Source organism: Phyllostomus discolor, chromosome 14, assembly GCF_004126475.2.
Source record: "Phyllostomus discolor isolate MPI-MPIP mPhyDis1 chromosome 14, mPhyDis1.pri.v3, whole genome shotgun sequence".
Taxonomy (NCBI): domain Eukaryota; kingdom Metazoa; phylum Chordata; class Mammalia; order Chiroptera; family Phyllostomidae; genus Phyllostomus; species Phyllostomus discolor.
In genome coordinates, this window is record NC_040916.2 from 49,502,854 (window position 1) to 49,520,599 (window position 17,746).

The 17,746-nt window shown below is 56.0% G+C and overlaps 2 protein-coding genes across 3 annotated transcripts; one reads left to right on the forward strand and one right to left on the reverse strand.

Annotated features, from left to right (window-relative positions):
* Positions 1-302: 302 nt before the first annotated feature.
* On the forward strand, positions 303-7,026 carry RAB25 (RAB25, member RAS oncogene family). Of its 2 annotated transcripts, XR_004900766.1 has the most exons (6): positions 303-597; positions 3,572-3,767; positions 4,953-5,146; positions 6,193-6,273; positions 6,677-6,946; positions 6,985-7,026. XR_004900766.1 is itself a non-coding variant. In XM_028502647.2 (5 exons), exons 1-5 carry the CDS (start codon positions 555-557, stop codon positions 6,802-6,804), a joined length of 642 nt encoding a protein of 213 aa, XP_028358448.1. In that variant the 5' UTR covers positions 303-554; the 3' UTR covers positions 6,805-7,018. The 2 variants fall into 2 exon arrangements, 1 of the variants encoding a protein (XP_028358448.1); XM_028502647.2 differs by having other exon boundaries at positions 6,677-7,018.
* A 2,303-nt stretch (positions 7,027-9,329) lies between these two features.
* On the reverse strand, positions 9,330-17,457 carry MEX3A (mex-3 RNA binding family member A). The gene is made up of 2 exons (XM_028502646.2): positions 16,636-17,457; positions 9,330-13,079 (listed from the first exon to the last, which is right to left on the reverse strand). The coding sequence occupies exons 1-2, from the start codon at positions 17,087-17,089 to the stop codon at positions 11,974-11,976; spliced, it is 1,560 nt and encodes a 519-aa protein (XP_028358447.1). The 5' UTR covers positions 17,090-17,457; the 3' UTR covers positions 9,330-11,973.
* Positions 17,458-17,746: the final 289 nt, after the last annotated feature.

The window sequence follows — 17,746 nt, forward strand, 5'->3', positions numbered from 1 at the left end:
CATCCTGTGGGCCCTTCCTCAGGTTCCCCCAGTCGCCCCCAACCGGAGGCTCTAAAGGAAAAGCAGAAGGCCAAGTAGATTTCTGCTCCCCGGGGGATTGAGGGCCTCTCAGCCGGAGGCTCCGGAGCCTAGCAAAATGTACTCAGTCCTCGGCCGGCTCTCTGAAGGCCCTGTCCCTGCCTCCCCAACTGTCACCCTCTGGAGCCTGCTCGCCTGTTGTGGGAGCCCAAGCTGAGAGCAGACACCCAACCTGTCTAACCTGTCTGACGTCATTGTCTCCACCCACCTGGGCCCCAGGTCTCTAGCTGCCCCGCTCTTCCTGTTCCGTCCTCGGCTTCCTTACAACACCCCCACCTGCCAGAGCCGAGCCTCCCCAGGCCTTGCCTAACCTTAAGTGAGCCCTCAGTTCTTCTGGTTGCAGACGTTTCTTTATCCCCAATGAGAGAAGTGGTGGATCCAGGTCTCTTAAGAGCTGGGAGTTGAGGGCACTAGCCAACGCACAGACCCGGCACCTCTGTCTCCGAAGACACTAGCACCCTCCATGTGGAGCCAAGATGGGGAACGGAACTGAGGAAGATTATAACTTTGTCTTCAAGGGTAAGTTGGAGTTCATACAGAAAGAGGGAGCCTGGCACAGACCCAGAAAGAGACCCACGGAGCCGGCCCTCCTGCCTTGTTGTTTCTCTCACCAGGACCCCCCAGGGCTTGACGTTCCTTTGTATAAGAAAGAAAGCTGCAAGGATGGGGGAGGGTCTGGTTACTGGAGCGAAAGCCAGAAGGCTCTAGGCTGTAAACAATGGGGTTGCTCGCTCTCTCTAACAGCGCCGAGTTAGGCTCCTGTGCCCTGCTCCTAACGGAAGGCCAAATCCCTAGGAATAGTGAGCTGCAGCAGCAAGAGAGATAGAGGTCAGACTTCCAAGAGGGCTTCCCTGCTGGGAGGAGGGGGAAACAGGCAGACTTAAGAGGAAGCAAAGCATCTTTCTGGGCAAGTGCACAGAAAAGGAAAGAGGAGAGGTCTGTGCTGTCCTCGGGCTGGGTGAAGACTTCAGGAAGACGTAACGAGTTGGGAGCAGGGTCTGTTGGGGCTCAGAGGACTCCTGGGGCCAAGCCTTCTGCCTGTCCCTGGCCAGGCAGATCCCTTGGGCCTGAATACCAGGCACTGGGTTCAACTTGGCTGTCCCTGGAAGTGTGCACATATCTTTCTGCTCTTTATTCTAAGCCCCTGTGTTTGGCCCCCTTATTGTTCCCCACCCCCACACCACCCTCACCTCCACACCTCCTTCAGGGCAGGTCGGACTGGCAGAGCTCTGACTCCCTGTCCAGCCACCCCACCCTACCGCCTCTCCCAGCCTGAGCCCCACCCTCACTTGGGACTCAGGCGACCAGGTGTTGGGGAACCTGTATTCTCAACATCTTTCCCAGGAAGAGGAGACTGGGTTAAGAGCTAGCAATAGTCTGGAGCAATAATACTACGAGTGACTATCATTTATTGAGCTCATACTATGTGCCAGCCACTGGCTTATTAATCACTTTAACAACCCCAGGAAGTTACCTTTCATTTTGAAAGGAGCCAGGAGCCAGACAGAGTTCAGATCTCAGCCCTACCACTTACTCCTTGTTGCAGGTTGGGATCTCCAGAAGCAGACCCTCAGAAGTTTGGGGTGCAAGATGTTTATTACGAACCAAAACCAGTGAAAGGAAGGGGGAGGAAACAGGATTGGGCAGAGAGGAAGTTAAACTTCAAGGCAGGATCACCAAGCCCTGGCCAGAGGCAGGGAGCTCTGTGATACCCTCCCCTTGCTCGGGCAGTGGGTGCAGACTGCCCGGGGGAGGCGTGACCACAGGTGAGGCCGCTCTCTGCACCAGAGGCAGATGCTGAAGGAGCGATAGCTGAAAGCTGTCTGCTGACTGCACTCCCTGTGTCTGGGGGCGTTCTTTCTGGAAGGGCCCCTGGGCAGCACACCTGTGTTTACCACACTGGCTGTGTTCTCTTTCTCAAGGTATTTAACCCCCCAAGTGCCTCCTTTCTTCATCTATAAAAGTGCAATGATGATAATGGCACATGCCTTATGGCACTTTTGTGAGGATTGAGTGAACATGTGTAAAGGCTTTAGGACAGTGCCAGGCAGGGGCACATTGCAGGCACTCCATGAACTTTAGCAATTACTATCTCCATTTCTCAATGAGGATGAGAAACAAAGTGGCGTACAAAATGTAACAATGTCAGCACAAACCTTAGTCTGTTTGACTCCAAAGCCCTTGCCCGGAGCGCCTTTGAGGCCTGAGGGTCGGGCTGGGCGCCCACGTGCTGGGTGCACGCTGGAGTGCAGACTGGGTCCCCAGCAGGGGAGTGGCAGGAACACACACGTCCTCTCCCCGCACACACCCATGCTCTTTCCTACCCTCTACAAATAAGGAATCTTTAAAGATGGGGGGAGTGTTTTTTTAGATTTCACAAATAAGGAAATTGAGATTCAGGAAAGGTCAGCCACTTGTTCGAGATCACGTAGCCAGTCAGAGGCCGGGTGGGGACCAGAGCCCCAGAGCACACAGCTCACAGCCCTTGGGCACCAGCCCGCCTCCCTGAACCACTGTGGGCGGCCTCCTCTGGTCCTGGGCGTTCAGCTCAGCGCCTCTGCGGTTTGTGAGTCTTATTTACATCAGCCTCCCACACTCTGCCCAGCCCCTGGCTGCTCACCCACTCTGGGTGAGGTGGGGCCGAGGACTGAGCACTCCAGCTCCAAGGCTCTGCAGGGCCCTTCTGGTGGACCCTGGCCCCTGAAAACCTGGAAGGTAAAGCGCTGGACTACCAACAACAGGCATGAGAGGAACAGTCCTGCACATGCACTCTATCCTGAGCACTATCTCTTTTACTTCTAACAATAACCCATAAGGCAGGTACTATTGTTACTCCCATTTTTTTGTATAAAAAAGAAGGTCTGAGAGGCTAACAACTTGCTGAAGGACACACACAGGGGCCCAGCGCCCGGCCCATGCAAGAATGACCCTCTTTGGGGATAAATGGATCCCGCCTTCGTACACACACACACCCGTACTGCCCCTCCCCCCGGATGTGCCATTGCCACACTTTCTCTACACTCACACCTCTGCTCCCATGCAGACACACACACCGCCCCTCCCACTTGTCCTCCCAACTCACATGCACAGTGACACGCACAAGTGCTCACACTTCCCACTCTGGGGAAGTGCACCCTCCCCCAGGCCTCCTACCGTCTCTGTCCGCATTCACAGCCTGCCAGCCTCTCCCCGTAGTCCCTGAGCACCAACACCTACAAGCAGCCCAGGGACGTCACCCATCGCCAGGTCTGCAGGCTAACTCTACGGGCCTGTCTCATCAGACCAGGAAGCCCCTTAGCTGGGCGCAGCTTTTGGCCCTTCTGCCTCGAATGGACATGACGTGTGGAGCTGCAGACCCGTCTCTGCCATGAGCCTGGGCTCTCCCCTCAATTTTCTGAGCTCAGCTCCCCTTTGCTGATGGGCAAACCCTACAGGCTCAGGTGGGCATGGGGCTGCTGTGCCCTGCTCAGCCCTTATTTCTCCATTCCTCCAGTGGTGCTGATCGGAGAGTCAGGCGTGGGGAAGACCAATCTGCTGTCCCGATTCACACGCAATGAGTTCAGCCACGACAGCCGCACCACAATCGGGGTTGAGTTCTCCACCCGCACTGTCATGCTGGGCACCGCTGCTGTCAAGGCTCAGATCTGGGACACGGCTGGCCTGGAGCGATACCGAGCCATCACCTCAGCGTGAGCCCGGGGCTGGGGGTTGCTGCGGTGTGGGGGTGCTGGGGAAGCCAGGGAAAACTGCTGGAGGGGAGAAGGAGGATGGGGCGGAGGCAGGGGCACTCAGCAGTGTGCTCCCCAGTGGGATCACAGGACACCATGGCCAGGTTGAGGAGACACAAGTACTGGGAGCCACACACAGTCGGAGACAGGGAGGATGTAGTGACACTGACTAGTAGGACTAAAGCCACAAGTCACTGCCACCACTGCCTGTGCCTCTGCTGTGTGCCCAGGAAGGTACGGGCGCCTCGCATTAGGCACTTTATGCAATCCCCAAGGCCCGTGGTACCCCAGGGCCATGGTGCAGTAGGCTGCAGGGACGGATAGCACCCCTCCCTCCTGCACACTGCTTCGAGCTCAGCAGCCTTCACCATCTAACGACAAAGGTGAAGGGCTGGATCCCACAATCACATTTTACAACGGCTCTGAAGATACATCACAAGTTAGGCCTCCTGACACCACAAGCCAGTAGCAGGTGAAGTGTGGGGAAGGTGGTCTGTGTGTGTGGTGTGGGCCAGCACCTGCCCGGGGCAGGGAGCAGGAGTCCGGGGCTTTGGTTACACACACTCATCTGGTCACCTGCCCTCTTGTGGGCCTCAGCTGGCTCATCAATAAAATGGGAGTAGTTATGTGTCGCCAGTCTAAAGAAGCTCCACGTAACTCTAGGAGCAAGGCTAGATGCTTGCAAGGATGCATCGGGTAGTTGACTCGGGGACTGGCGCATGGCGTGGACATTAGTGGGTCCTAGAAACATGGTTGTAAGAGAGAAGAGGGGGCTGTGGGTCATGGAGCCGTGTGAGGAAGATCTTGGAGGAGGGGCATCCAGGAGACAGCCTTGACTGCAGGGCTGAAATCAGAACAAAGGACCTCAGGAAGCAGAGAGGCTGTGAAGGAAGGAGAGAGCCCCTGGTTTTAGAGCTGGGAGGGGAATCTTCAGAGGCTCTGAGACGAGTATTTCTGACGGCTCTCTGTGTCAGGCATCAGGGCCTTCAGCCGTTCTGTTTGGGTTCGCGTCCCTGGACTCCAGTTTTCGCATTTCCCAGTCTCTGGGACTCATCTCCGGCCTTTTGGTTGGCTTGAGGGCTCTGCTCCGAGGCTGGGCCCGACCACCTTGACCTTGCCTCTGTCCGCCCCTCTGCCCTTCCCCAGGTACTACCGCGGTGCAGTGGGCGCCCTCCTGGTGTTCGACCTAACCAAGCACCAGACCTATGCCGTGGTGGAGCGCTGGCTGAAGGAGCTGTACGACCACGCCGAGGCCACTATCGTCGTCATGCTCGTGGGCAACAAGAGCGACCTCAGCCAGGCCCGGGAGGTGCCCACTGATGAGGCCCGCATGTTCGCTGGTAAGAACCGGCCGAGATGGGGTCTTACCTCCCCACTCTCCCACACAGTCCCAGCCCTGCCGCCCCCCCCCCCCCCAAGACCCCAGCCTGGACGTCCTCCACAAGGCCCCCTACCTCCACTTCCTCTTCCTCAGGATCCGCCCTTCCCCACGGTGACCCCGTGTTTTTCGTGATGTCTCACCATTTGCCCTGAGATTGTCTTTATGGGCAATTATTTATGGTTGATTTTAAGACAGCCCCACCCTGCAGTGTTCAAAGATTCTAAGTGCAGTAGGTGGGCTTCCCTTGACTATTGCCAGCACACTTTCCCCAGGAGTTCTCTGGGGTGTGAAGACAGTCAGGTGTGGTGGTTAAGGGTGCGGACACAGGAGTCCCGTGGCCCAGCCTGACATCTCTTAGCAAGTGGGGCACTGAGCAAGTTCTTTCTCATTCTCTCTGTGTTTCTGGACTTCAGTTTCCTCTTCTATAAAATAGAATACTATTCAAACCTACCTCACAGTTGTTTTAAGACTTACATGCCTTGGCTGGGTAGCTCATTTGTTTCAAGCGTCATCCTGACACACTAAGGTTGCAGGCTGGATCCCTGGTCAGGACACATATAAGAATCAACCAGTGAGTGCATTGATAAGCAGGACAGGTCAGTGTGTGTGTGTCCCTCTCTCTCTAAGCAGTAAATAATATTAAAAAAAAAAGAATTAAATGAGCACTGACTGGTGTGGCTCACTTGGTTGGGCATCAGCCCGCAAAGCAAAAGGTCGCCAGTTCGATTCCAGGTCAGGGCACACACCTGGGCTGTGGGCCTGGCCCCTGTGGGGGTGCAAGAGGCAGCCCGTTGCCAAGCCACACTTCTCTCCCCCTCTTCTCCCAGCCCCGGCTTCCTCTCTCTCTAAAAAATAAAATCACTTTTTAAAGAATAAATAAATAATCTTAAAAAAAGAATTAAATCAGCTACATGTGTCAAGGTTTTAGCACATAGTAAACATTAAGTAAATATTTCACTATTGCCTTTGACCCCGCAATTGATGGTGTGTTTCCTTTCCTGTCAGAAAACAATGGGCTGCTATTCCTGGAGACCTCAGCCCTGGATTCCACCAACGTGGAGCTGGCCTTTGAGACTGTCCTCAAAGGTTAGAGTCCCTGCCTCTATTTGGCACCCCACTCCCACCCTTAGGCTTCTGTGGGCATTGGTAGGAAGGCAGACACCCAGCCCTCTCCACCCTAGCCGGTTCCTCAGTCCCTCTGTGCACCCCCGACCTCCTCAGAGCCCCCCTCCCCAGTCATTCCCTAGTGCTGCCCTCCTCCCCCCAACCCAGCCTGGAGCTTAGGGAAGGACCCAGAAGGCCACACTGCCCAGGGAGCTGCATCTTAGCTCTTCTCCACCCAGGTAAGTAGAAGGGACATGAACTCCGCTTCCTTCCGGCAAAACCTCCCGTAAGTGTGACTGCCCCCGGTGCTCAGGAAGGGGCATGTGGTGTGAGTAGAGGGAGTGTGGGCTTCTTCTGACCTAACCACTCCTGTCTGCCCTCTCAGAGATTTTCGCGAAAGTGTCCAAGCAGAGGCAGAACAGCACACGGACCAATGCCGTCACCCTGAGCAGTGCCCAGGCCGGGCAGGAGCCTGGCCCTGGTGAGAAGAGGGCCTGTTGCATCAGCCTCTGACCTTAGCTGGCACCAGCCTTGCCCCATGAGCTTTCTGGTGCTCCCCAGCCCCGTGCTCTGGGACCTTTCCCTGCCCTGTGGCTCCAGGTGTCAGAGTGGCCAGTTCCCTGTTCACAGCCCCCCAGAGCTCTAAGTTCTTCATGTCCCACCATCCCCCCTGTTATCTGCCACCCCTCCCAGACTAAAGCCCTCAAATAAAGCTGTTTTGTATCAACGCCTGGCCATCCCACTGCTGCCTCCTGTCTGTGCCTCCCCTTCAAACCTGGCTCCTCCTTTGAGTCCCTGCTCCCCTTCCCTCACCCCTCCCTTCATTCTCCCCACTGCCCCCCAGGGCCAGCTGCCCCTGGAGTCCTGTGGTCTGGGGAGGGTGCCAAGAGGGTGAGAGGTGCCTGCCTTTCCCTCTGCCAACCCCCAGGGCAGAAGCGGGAGGGAGGACAGCATGGCGGAGAGGGAGTATCTGGAAGGCAAGACAAAGGAGACCATCAGCAGGTACCATCTGTTGCCCAGGGCCCTGGTGCCAAGAACTGAGGTCACTCCAATGCCAGGGGTAAAGGGAGGAGGCAGGGGAGGTGAGGTGGGGCTGGAGGAGGGGGGGTCAGGACCAGCCTGTTCCTGTGTGCTACAGAAATGGGGTTTAAGACGAGGAGGTGGAAGGTCCAAGTCTCCCACCAGTTTTCTGCTTGACCCCAGTGAGGGGGTGTGGTGTGTAGGCACACTGAATCTGGTAGGGGTGAGTGGGGAGGGTCTGGCTCTCAGCTCTCTCTGCCTCTTCTCCATCAGCCCAGAGCTGGCTGTCCAGGCAGGCTCTCTGGTTTTCCTGCTCTGCAGAGCACAGTGGAAGGTCTGACTGTGCCCTCAGGGAAAGGAATGGGGCTCAATGGGCAGAAAAGAAGGGACTGAGTGCTTGGAGACTCGAGTACCACATGGTAGAGAGCAGACAGGAGCCATCCACTTCCCAAACAAAGGTGAGCAGGGACCCCCAGAATCCTACCAGAGAAAACCCCCAGACAAAACCCCCACATTCAGAGAAAGCAGTCAGAGCCTTAAGTAATAATACTTTTAATAAAATTAACTTCTTAATAGCACATTTAATACATTAACCCTCCCCTTCTTGGTTTCTCTGCATTTTGTGCAACATCACTTTTGACTCGATTATTCATGGGTCTGTTTTGTTTCCCGCCTTTTATTTTGCTTTTTAACTCCTTTTCCTTGGTGAATTTGTATGTGTCCTCACTAGATGCCTCAAATTAAGTCTGACCACAATCCTACTCTACTTTCTACAGTGGAGAGACCATCCCCCCTGCCCCAGGGCGTCTCCACCCACCCACCCTACCCTACCCGCACCCTTGGGTGGGGAAGGGGATGCCCTCCCCACCACAGACGCTATCTTCCCAAACTATGGGGGTTTCTAGGACAAAAAGAGCAGGGGGCAATCTGTCCCTAAGTGGGGCGAGAAGAGTAAATTGGGGAGAGGGAGATGTGTTTGGGGTCAAGGCCAGGAGGGGCATGACAGAGTCACAGGTGGACGGAGCAACTCTCCTGGTCAAAAGGTGAGCCAAGGGGCCCCACGCCCTCCTGCATCGATCCCCTGGAGGACGGGGCCTGACCTGACTGCAAGCCAAGGCAAGTACTCAGAAAACTGATTTCTCACGTGCAAAAGCCAAACTCCCCAGTTGTCAGTGGGGAGGGTGATATGCCCCCAGGCTAGAGCACAGTGGATGACCCCTACCTCAACACATAGATGGAGGTGGACTGGAGCAGAGGGCTGGGGTCAGGGTCACCCCACGTCTCTGCTGCCCTTCCCCGGTCTCTGTACCCTTGGGAGCCCCTTTTCCCAGGCCTTTCAAGGACACTGTCTCCATTCCACTCCAGTGGGTGGGAAGTCCTTCTTGGAATCTAACTTCTATGAGACAATAAAGCACCTTGCAAATTGTAAAGAAGTGCAGCTTTAAAGAACTGAGACTGTTACTCCCCCCGTCGCCACAAGCTAAGTGGGGGACTGGGTGGGAAGAGGCTGCGGTCTGGGTCCCTCAGCCACCTGAAGCTGAGTGGAAGTGTGTGCGTGTGCGTCTCTTCGTACCTGTCTGCGGCGCAGGGGTGCGGGCGGGTGTGCTCGCCCTCCCACGCTGCCCCCACCCAGTTGAAATGATCAACGTCTGTCCTTTCAAAGATGCCGGGAGCCGACCCTCATCAATTTGTCCTGGAAGTTAAAAATCCAAGGACTCTCAGAGTCGACCCCAGCAGACTAAAAGCTCCCAACCTTAACTAGCCATCTGCTTCCACCCTGCTGCCTGGAGATGGGTGACTCGGCCACTGCCCTCCTCTATGTTCCTTTTGTTACGACTTTTATACATTCTACCGGACCCAGGGGCCCACAATGCTACTAAACTTTAAGCTATCTGAATACCATCTACTAAGTAACTAGTAATTCTCTTTTTTTCTCTAGGATTATATGAAATAAATTTGAATTATTATTAATAATTATTTTGTAGTATTTTCTTTTAAACCCCTCGGTTTTTCTTCTCATTTTTGGTTAAAAACAAAAACTATTTCTTTTAAATCTCATACCTCTCTGAGGGTCCCGTAAGCCTGCTAGGCCTCAGTTCCGGACTTGCCCTCCTCACTTGCCCCTGGGACAGGGCAGGAGAAGGGGGGGCACCCCAGGGTCCTCAGTCCTCTAGCTTCTCCCTTTCTTGTTAATTCCTTTCTTTGTTTGGCTCTGCCGGCTCCCCCGAGGGGGAGGGGGAGAGGAGAAGGGAGCCCATGGAATGAAATCCAATCCACTTGCGGGGCCCCAGAGGGACCAGGTCCCTCTCCCCAAAAGCAAGTGACATTCCTCCCCAAAAAAAAGTGGGGGAAAAAGGAACGTAAACCTGAACATATATTAAAAACACTTTTTAAAGATTTAACTCTGAATACAAATGTATTTTTTTCTTCTCTCCCTACATATATTCTAAACCTTCTAAAGTTTTTTTATTTTTTTTAAGGATCACTTTATCATAAAATAAAATATCCTTTTCATATAATAAATTACCTAATAAAAAGTCTTTTTTTTTCATATTAGCCCAGGTTCTTTGCTACATTTATATGGTAATAAACGCCTTTATTAAAATAGAATATTAAATTATAAAGAACTGCTTTTTTTTTTTTTTGCTATTTGTTTTCTCTGCGTTGGTCGCCTGTCTCGTTCCCTCTCGCGCTCTTTCTCACCTCTGTTTTGTCTCTCACTATGTGTGTTTGCGTTTGTCTATCTAGGTTTGGCTCAATTAGTAAGGGTGGGATTGAATTTTCCGAGCCCCCTAGTATAACAGTCTTCTGCCTTTGTGGGTAAGGAGGAGAGAGGGGGAGGGTAATTGACAGACAGACATCCCCCCCACCCCCCACCTCCCCAGGGCAACCAGGGGTGCCCATTTGGTTTGGTTTCTATTGTACAGACATCTCGGGATGGCTCACATTGGCGGGAAGGAGGGAAGTTGCCACAGACCTGTTTTCCTGGCTGTGACCCCTTTCCTCTCCCCTCCCTGGCTGGTGGTCTGGAGGGGAAGGCTGAGGAGAGGCGAGTTAATTCACAACGGGAGGAAGAAAAGGTGGGATCCCCTCTGAACCCCCATCCCCACACCCTCTCTCTATCCAGGAATGGGACTCCAGAGCTTAAGTGCTCAGAGGTCACTTACAACAGTCCCACCCCACTATATACAAGAAGCTCCTGGGACCCCCAGGGACTCCGATCCCCGTCCTCTCCTGGCCCGGCCAGCAGAACCAGGAGGGTGGGAAGCTGGTGGCAGCCCCAAGTGAGCAGCAGGGAAGCAGCAAAGGGGGTGTGAGGCCTGTAACACGATTCTCGGGGGGGAACAGCCATATTCCAACCCTGCTTAGCCCCGGTATGACCCCTCTCTGAAAACCTGCCCTCCTCAGACACGATGGGTAAGACAGACACTCCATGATTCGCTGGCTAATAAGGGTCAGAGTGAGGTCCGGAGGGGGGCACAGGGAGTGGGGCAATGCAGGGAGGAAGGAGCAGCCCCTCCTGACCCTTCCAACGGCAGACCCACCACCTGGCTCCGCTCCTCCCACTGCCATGAAATCCAGCCCGAGGACTGCTGCCTAAACGTGACACCGAAGCTGATACAGGTGGGCAGTCGGACCTTTATGTTCCCCAGTATTAATCCCCTCCTCAAACTTTCACTGAGAACAGAGATGTATTTCACCGGGAATTTGAGGTGTTTCTCTGGAGGAGTGGGGAAAGAGGGCCTGTAGATGCCAGAAGAAGAATTAAGCGGACCCCCAAAAGTCCTCCCCCATAGTTCTCCGCAGGGAGATGGTCTTCCCAAAGCTGGGCTAGGAGGGGTAGGAGGAAAGGGGAGAAGGGAAGACACAGAAAGGGCAGCACGAGGGGGGAGTGACAGCCACCAAGAGGAAGTAAAGAGAAGAGCTGGGAAAGAGCAAAGGAGAAAGGAGAAGCCAGAGGGAGGACATATGGGAGGGGGAGGGGGACGCTGAAGGGGACAGAGGGGACTCCGCCGGTTTCCTCCAGCCCAGCTTTGTGAGGACAGACAGGTCTGAGCCCCTAATTGACTGACATGCTCCCCCTCCCCACACAATCTATGTGGGCTTCTGAAAGGGCCCCAACCCCCTCCCACTGCTGGAAACCCAGAAACAGATTCTCAAACAGGATATGGCAGCGGAGGGTCCAAAGGGTCATGTTAGGAGGTCGGGAGTCAGGACCAGAGGCCTCGGGAAGTGGAGAGAGCACCTCTGGATACAGATGGCGTTCTCCCTCTCCCACCCCGCCCTCCCCCTCCGTAGCGCAGGGGGTAGCATGCCACAGGTGGGGAGGTGGGAGAGGTGGGTTCAGGGTGTCTTAGCTGCCACTTCCAGCAAAACAAGTTTCTCGTAGCTGCTTCTAGATTGAAGGGTGTGTTGAGGTATCAGAGTTGTAACTCTAGTAAAATTTCCCATCTGGTCCCCTCCCAAACTTTCAAGGACAGGGTAACCAGAGGGTCTGAAAGTGGCCCACCCTCCAGCCACCGTAGCCTCCCCTCCCCTCTCCCAGCAAGTATTTCTAAGCACCTTGCCCCTCAGATTACTGATTTCCAAAAGGCTCTGGTGGAAAACAGCTCCAGGGGCAGGCCCCTGGGGAGTGGCCCCAGTAGGCACGGGGCAGGAGGTTTAGGAGAATATTCTGATGGCTTGCGTGGCTGTGATGTGGCAGACAGGGCACTCGGGGTCCGTCCTCTCGCAGATGCGTACTGCACACTCCATGCAAAACAGGTTGTGTCCACAGGGCACGAGGGCCGCAGTCACCTCACTCTCGAAGCACACCATGCAATCCCGTCCGCCACCAGGGCTCCGCAGGCCTCCGCCCCCAAGTTTGGAGAACCCCTGAAGTGGCTCTCCAGGTGGGCGTCTCGGGAGTCCTGCCAGCTCTGAGGAGGAGGTGGCAGGAGAGCGGTTCACTCCCGGGGGCCCAGCACGTGTCTTGGCAGAAGAGGAGGAGGAGGAGGAGGCAGAGGAGAAGAGCACTGAGGTGGGCGTGGCATTTTCCTGGCCCGCCCAAAGCGGGGGACTGGTCTCTGCTACCCCGTAGTACACATCCTGCTTGCCCACACTGTAGCCGGGAAACAAGTACCCGCTGTAGCCAAAGTCCCCGCCCTGCTCACCCAAGCGTGGGGTCTCAAAGCCAGAGTCCGCGGCGCACTCTCCGATGCAGCCCAGGCTGTTCTGCCGGAAGGTGGAGAGGGGCTTGCAGGCAGGCGGGTGCACCCGCCAAGCCTCAGAATAGCGGCTGTCCAGTGCCGTGTCGGGGCTCCCTGCCAGGAAATCATTTTCATTGTTGTACTCGAGGATCTTGCCAGTGCGCACTGCGATGTGTGTCTCAATCTCCTCGCGTGCACGCTCCACGTTGCCTGGGGCACCGGTGATCTCGAACACCGGGTCGCGGTCACGGCTTGGCGTGATAATGTAAGTGTTGGTCTGCTGCTGGATGCGCTTGATGGTGGCCCCCTTGGGGCCCACCACCAGCCCCACCACGCGGTAGGGCACCCGCACGCGAATGGTCACCTGCCCGGGCAGGGCAGGAGCCACACCAAAGGCAGCGCCCGACTTGTTGCGTGATGCTCGGATCATGGAGAAGTGCTCCGCCGCTGAGATGATTTCCCTTCGGGCTGTGGCCACGTCCTCCCGCCGCCCGGTCACCATGAACACTGGCTCCTCACCCCGCACTGGAGTCTTGATGTAGGTGTTGGTCTTGGCCCTCAGAGCCTTAATCTTGCAGCCTGGGATAGGTAGGGGAGGGGAGACAGAAAGAAACTCACTGGACAAGAAGGTCTATGCTGGCACCAATAAGCTCCTGATCCTATTCAGCTACCTGGCCCCCAGGAACCTCTCAATCTACCTTTTAACCACACCCCACAAACTACCTTGACTTGAACAATCCACTGTCACAGATCTACCCAATGTCTCTGTCAACAACGGTTTTCAAAATGTAACAACTTTCACTCGAATTCCACCCAGGACCCTCCAAATTCATTTATTCTTTGAAACCCCAAAATAAACAGACAAGCTGCTAACCTCAAATCCACACACTAAAGCCTCCCCAACCATGTGTCATTCCCTCAATTTCTCTACTGATTCCTTGCTAGTCAAACTTCCAAATCAATTAATCACTCCCCACCCCCCAAAATCTGTCACTGACCCTGATCTTTCCACAGAACTCCAATGTACTCACAACCACACGATCTACTCCTCACCTGATGTCCGTTCATTAAGAGTGTCCCACAACCAAACCCACAACCCCATCTGTGCTATGGCCCCTCCCCCATCAGCATCTCCCAGCGTCTCCAATTCACAGCAAGTTCGCAGCAACTAGTAGAGTGTGGGAGAGGGGAAGGGCCTGACAATCAGGCTGAAGAGGAAAAAGAGGGGTATGGAGATAATGACAGTGACGTGTGAGGAGCAGCACTGGACCCCACGGACACTCCCGCCACCCCACCCTGTCCCCGGGGAGGAGAGCTGAGGCGGGCTGGGGGCTGAGTGGGGGGAGGGAGTCGGTGTTCTGGACTCATACTCCCACTTTGAAGTAGGAATGAATTAAAGCTGGGAGTCTGAGGAGAGAGGCAGGAAGAAAAAGAAGAAAGCTGAGACAAAGAGACAAAGAGGGAGAAGGGGAAAGAGAAGAGGGAGGGAGGGTGGGACAGGGACAGCATCTCTGAAGGCTGTACACCTCCATGGCTGACGGGACACGTCTCTCTCCCTCTCCCGCATTTCCTCTCCCTGCCCCAAGCTTCACAGAGACTCACATTCTTTCTCCAAGCGCACATGCTCCAGTGTGTGTTTGCAGACGCAGGGACCTGAGAACCGTGATGCACCATGTGCCTTTCTCTAAACAACACCCGTGGGGCACTTGCATACACCCCTCGCACTCACACAGATTCCCTGTCTCGACCTCTGCTACCTCCCACTTCTCCATCCCTATCGTCACCGACACACAGACAGCATGCCCCTGCACATGCCCACAACTTCCACCCAATTATTACAGACACATTCACACCCCCCCTCAGGGGCACGCTCACCATTCCCTTCCTCAGCACCCCCACACACTACCTGTCCCCTCGAAAACGAACACTAGGAGTTCGAGCTTTCTGACTCTGCCCCAACTCTCCAACCACAGGCCTGAGGTGAGATTATTATTATTATTATTATCATTATCTTGTCTCCTTCCTCCACTCCATATGGCTTCTTCTCCAGTCCTACCAGACTGACATATGGGTTGGGGGTGGCTCTTCTCACTGTGGGAAGGGGAATTTACTCATTCCTTTTTGTCTTCAGACCTCTTGGAGGGTTGAGAAGTCCTACCTGTTGTCAAGCGCACATCCTTGTTGCTTTATTGCCAGTAAATATTGTTCTATTTGTGAGGCATGGGGTGTGGAGGAACAGTGACATCCTCTCTCAGACAACTTCTTCTCACAATAGTGTCCAATAGGCACCTGGGCTCGGGCTCTGGGTCTAACTTTCGGGTCCATAAACTGAAATGATGGCTACGTACCTTTGGAGGTTGGGGATGGGTTGGAGAGGACAGGCCAGAGCATAAGAGTAAGAAGAAAAGCTATTGGCCTGGGGCTGCAGAAATGATGGTGAACCTGACCCTGGCTTTTGCAAGCCTGAAGAAGCATCTTTTGAAGGGAAGACCCACTGGGCTTCACCTTCTTAGAGGTCAAATATAGGAGCACTGACGCTGCAACAGGGGAAGGGAGATCAGACAAGGAGGAGGACTTCCATATATTTAAGGAATGAGGAGGAAGAGAGAAATCCCCCTACTTTTATGAGAGATAGCTCCATCTGATGCGGAGGCAGAAGAGGAAAGAATGACTCCATGAGATTCTGGGCCCTCCCAAGATCACCCCCACACCCATGAAAATATATTGGTGTCCCCACCCAATTCCAGGGTGCTCTGGGTCCCTAGTTTCTGGCAAGGGGAAACCCAACTTTTTAAACCAGAAATCGAAAGAGATTGAGTGCATGGGTGCGGGCAGGGGGCAGGGAGGACGAGGGCTGTGCAGGCCAGTGGCATCCTCCCCTCCTCCATTCAGGACCTCCCAGCAAACCCCCCCCCAGCCCCCAGCACTACAAGGGGGTGAGGTGGGATGAAGAGCAGGGCCCCCTGGCTTCGCCTCCCCTCCTTCCCCGCCAGCAGCAGGCCTCCTCCCTCACTCCCCAGCCGGAATGCCGCTCCTCTATTGTTCCCCACGGTGGGACAGCTCCTCCCCTGCTCCTCCCCCACCCCAGCTCCCCAGTCCAGCCCCTCACAGTTTCCAAATCCTGGCCCCCCATCCCCTTTGGGAAACCAGGAGAGGGAAGGGTCCCCAAGATCCCCTCTGCTCAACCTGGACGGTCACCAACACTCCCACCCCGACCCGCCCAGGGATGCTGGAGCGGAGGAGGGTGTGGTATCAGACAGTCTACACTGGATTAATTCTACATCCCTCCCCCACACACACAGCCAGACACACGCCCTGCCCCTAATCTCCAGGTGAGGGTTTCTCACCCCTCCCCCCGCCCCTCTCAGCAAGCCCCCTCCCACCCTGTCCTACTCTCTGACTACCGGGGACCCCTCTCCAGGCTCCTGGCCCCTGGCCTTGGCCATCCCAGAACAAAAGCCTGAAAGGGAGAAGAGGTCCACACCAGGATGTGGCACTTCCTTGGAGGCGCCCCTTCCAAAACCCCACAGACCGTTCAACTTCGGTGTGCGGGTGACCACAGACTTCCCTCTTCCCGGGAGCCCCCTCCCCATCTCTCCCCCAGGCTGGGACCCTCCCATGAGCCACACCCCCTTCCATTCCAACACTTAGCCCAACAAAGAGACAGATACTCAGACTGGCTCCCCCTGGGCCAGGTCTCCCCCAAAGTCTGTAACTCCAGGAGGCTGGGGGCCCCAGGGGTACTCCCTCCCCAATCTACTAACAGATGTCAGAGTAAGGGCTTCTGAGTAACTCTGAGCACATTCTGCCAGTTCTTCTGGCTTTGAGTGGACACCCCCTCAGGGCAGCCTGTCTAGATTGGGAAACCAATCCCCCTCCCCTTCCCCTCTCTCTAAGAGAAGATATTTCTTTGTCTAAGGGCAGAGCCGTGGGGGGAGGAAAAGGGTCTGGAGAACAGTCCCGACTGGGGGTAGCAAGGAACTTTGTGGCGCTAGGAAATCAGGATAGGGGGCGGGTCCCCCTTTGTGGGTTAAGGGACAGAGCCAGAGGTGGACGAGAAAGGAAATGAACTTTCCGCGCTAGAGATGGGGTGCCCCCCATCCAGTCTCTCTCCGAGATCCGGGCGCCCGCTTACCTTGCCTGCCCACGATTTCGGCCACGTGCTCGGAGGTGGGCACGGGTACACACTCGGTGGTGTTGCTGCTGCCCTTCAGGCGCAGCTCGGCCTCTTTGTAGAGGGCGCAGAGCTTGGCGTCGCTGGCCCCTTTGGGGGCGGTGGGGGGCTGAGGCGTCTGCGCCGCGGGGGCCGCCGTCGGGGCGGCCGGGGGCGCCGCGGGCGGCGGCGGTGGGGCCGGCTGCGGGGGAGCAGCCGGCTGCGCAGGGGCGCCGCCCCCCCCACCTCCCCCGTCCTCGCCTGCCGTGGGGGCGGGGGGCTCCCCCAAACCCAGGAGGCAGAGTTGATCGAGAGCCAGCTGAAGGGCGCGCTCGTCTTCCAGCAGCCCTCTGTCCTTAGCGCTTCCCCCGAAACATCCTAGTTCTCCAAAGCCCCCATTTCTTTCCATTATTCCAGATACCACTAGACTAGGCATGGCGAAACAAAAGCTGGGGGAGAGAGAGAGGGAGAGAGAGGGAGAGAGAGAGAGAGAGGTGGTGGAAGGGAAAAGAGGAGAGAGGAGGGGAGGGGAGAGGAGAGGAGGGGGTGTGTGGGGAGGGGGGAACAAAGAACTGGGGAGGGGGAAAGACGCTGAGATAGAAAGATAGACCCTCCCCCTAAGCCCCCCTCCCCAAACACCCTGTAACCCGACTCCCCTCGCCCAAGCCCCCGGGGTGGGGGTGGGGGGGAAAGAGAAACAAAACCCAGAAAGCAGATCTCCTCTCCTCTCCGGGGGTGACGGGGGGCGGGGGGCTGCAGGATCTCTGCCCCCACCCCTCCCTCCTCGGACCCGGGAGTCTCTAGACCCCGCCGTCCAGACGCCCCCCTTAGGCTCCCGCACCGAGCCTCAGTCCAGGAGCAGCGCTCAGTGGCCCCCAGTAGAGCCCAGCCCCTTCCAGCGCTCAAACTCTTTTGTTTTAAATGAACTGGATGGAGCAGCATGGAACTGACGGGAGGGGGGCGCGCCGGGGGCGCCCGGGGCATGCCGGGAGTTGTAGTTTCCCGCCCTTGGGGGCGCGGGGACGAATTCTTGACCCGAGGAGGATCTGGCTGTGCCTTCGGTCTTTACCCGCGGCTCGAAGGCAAAGCTGGG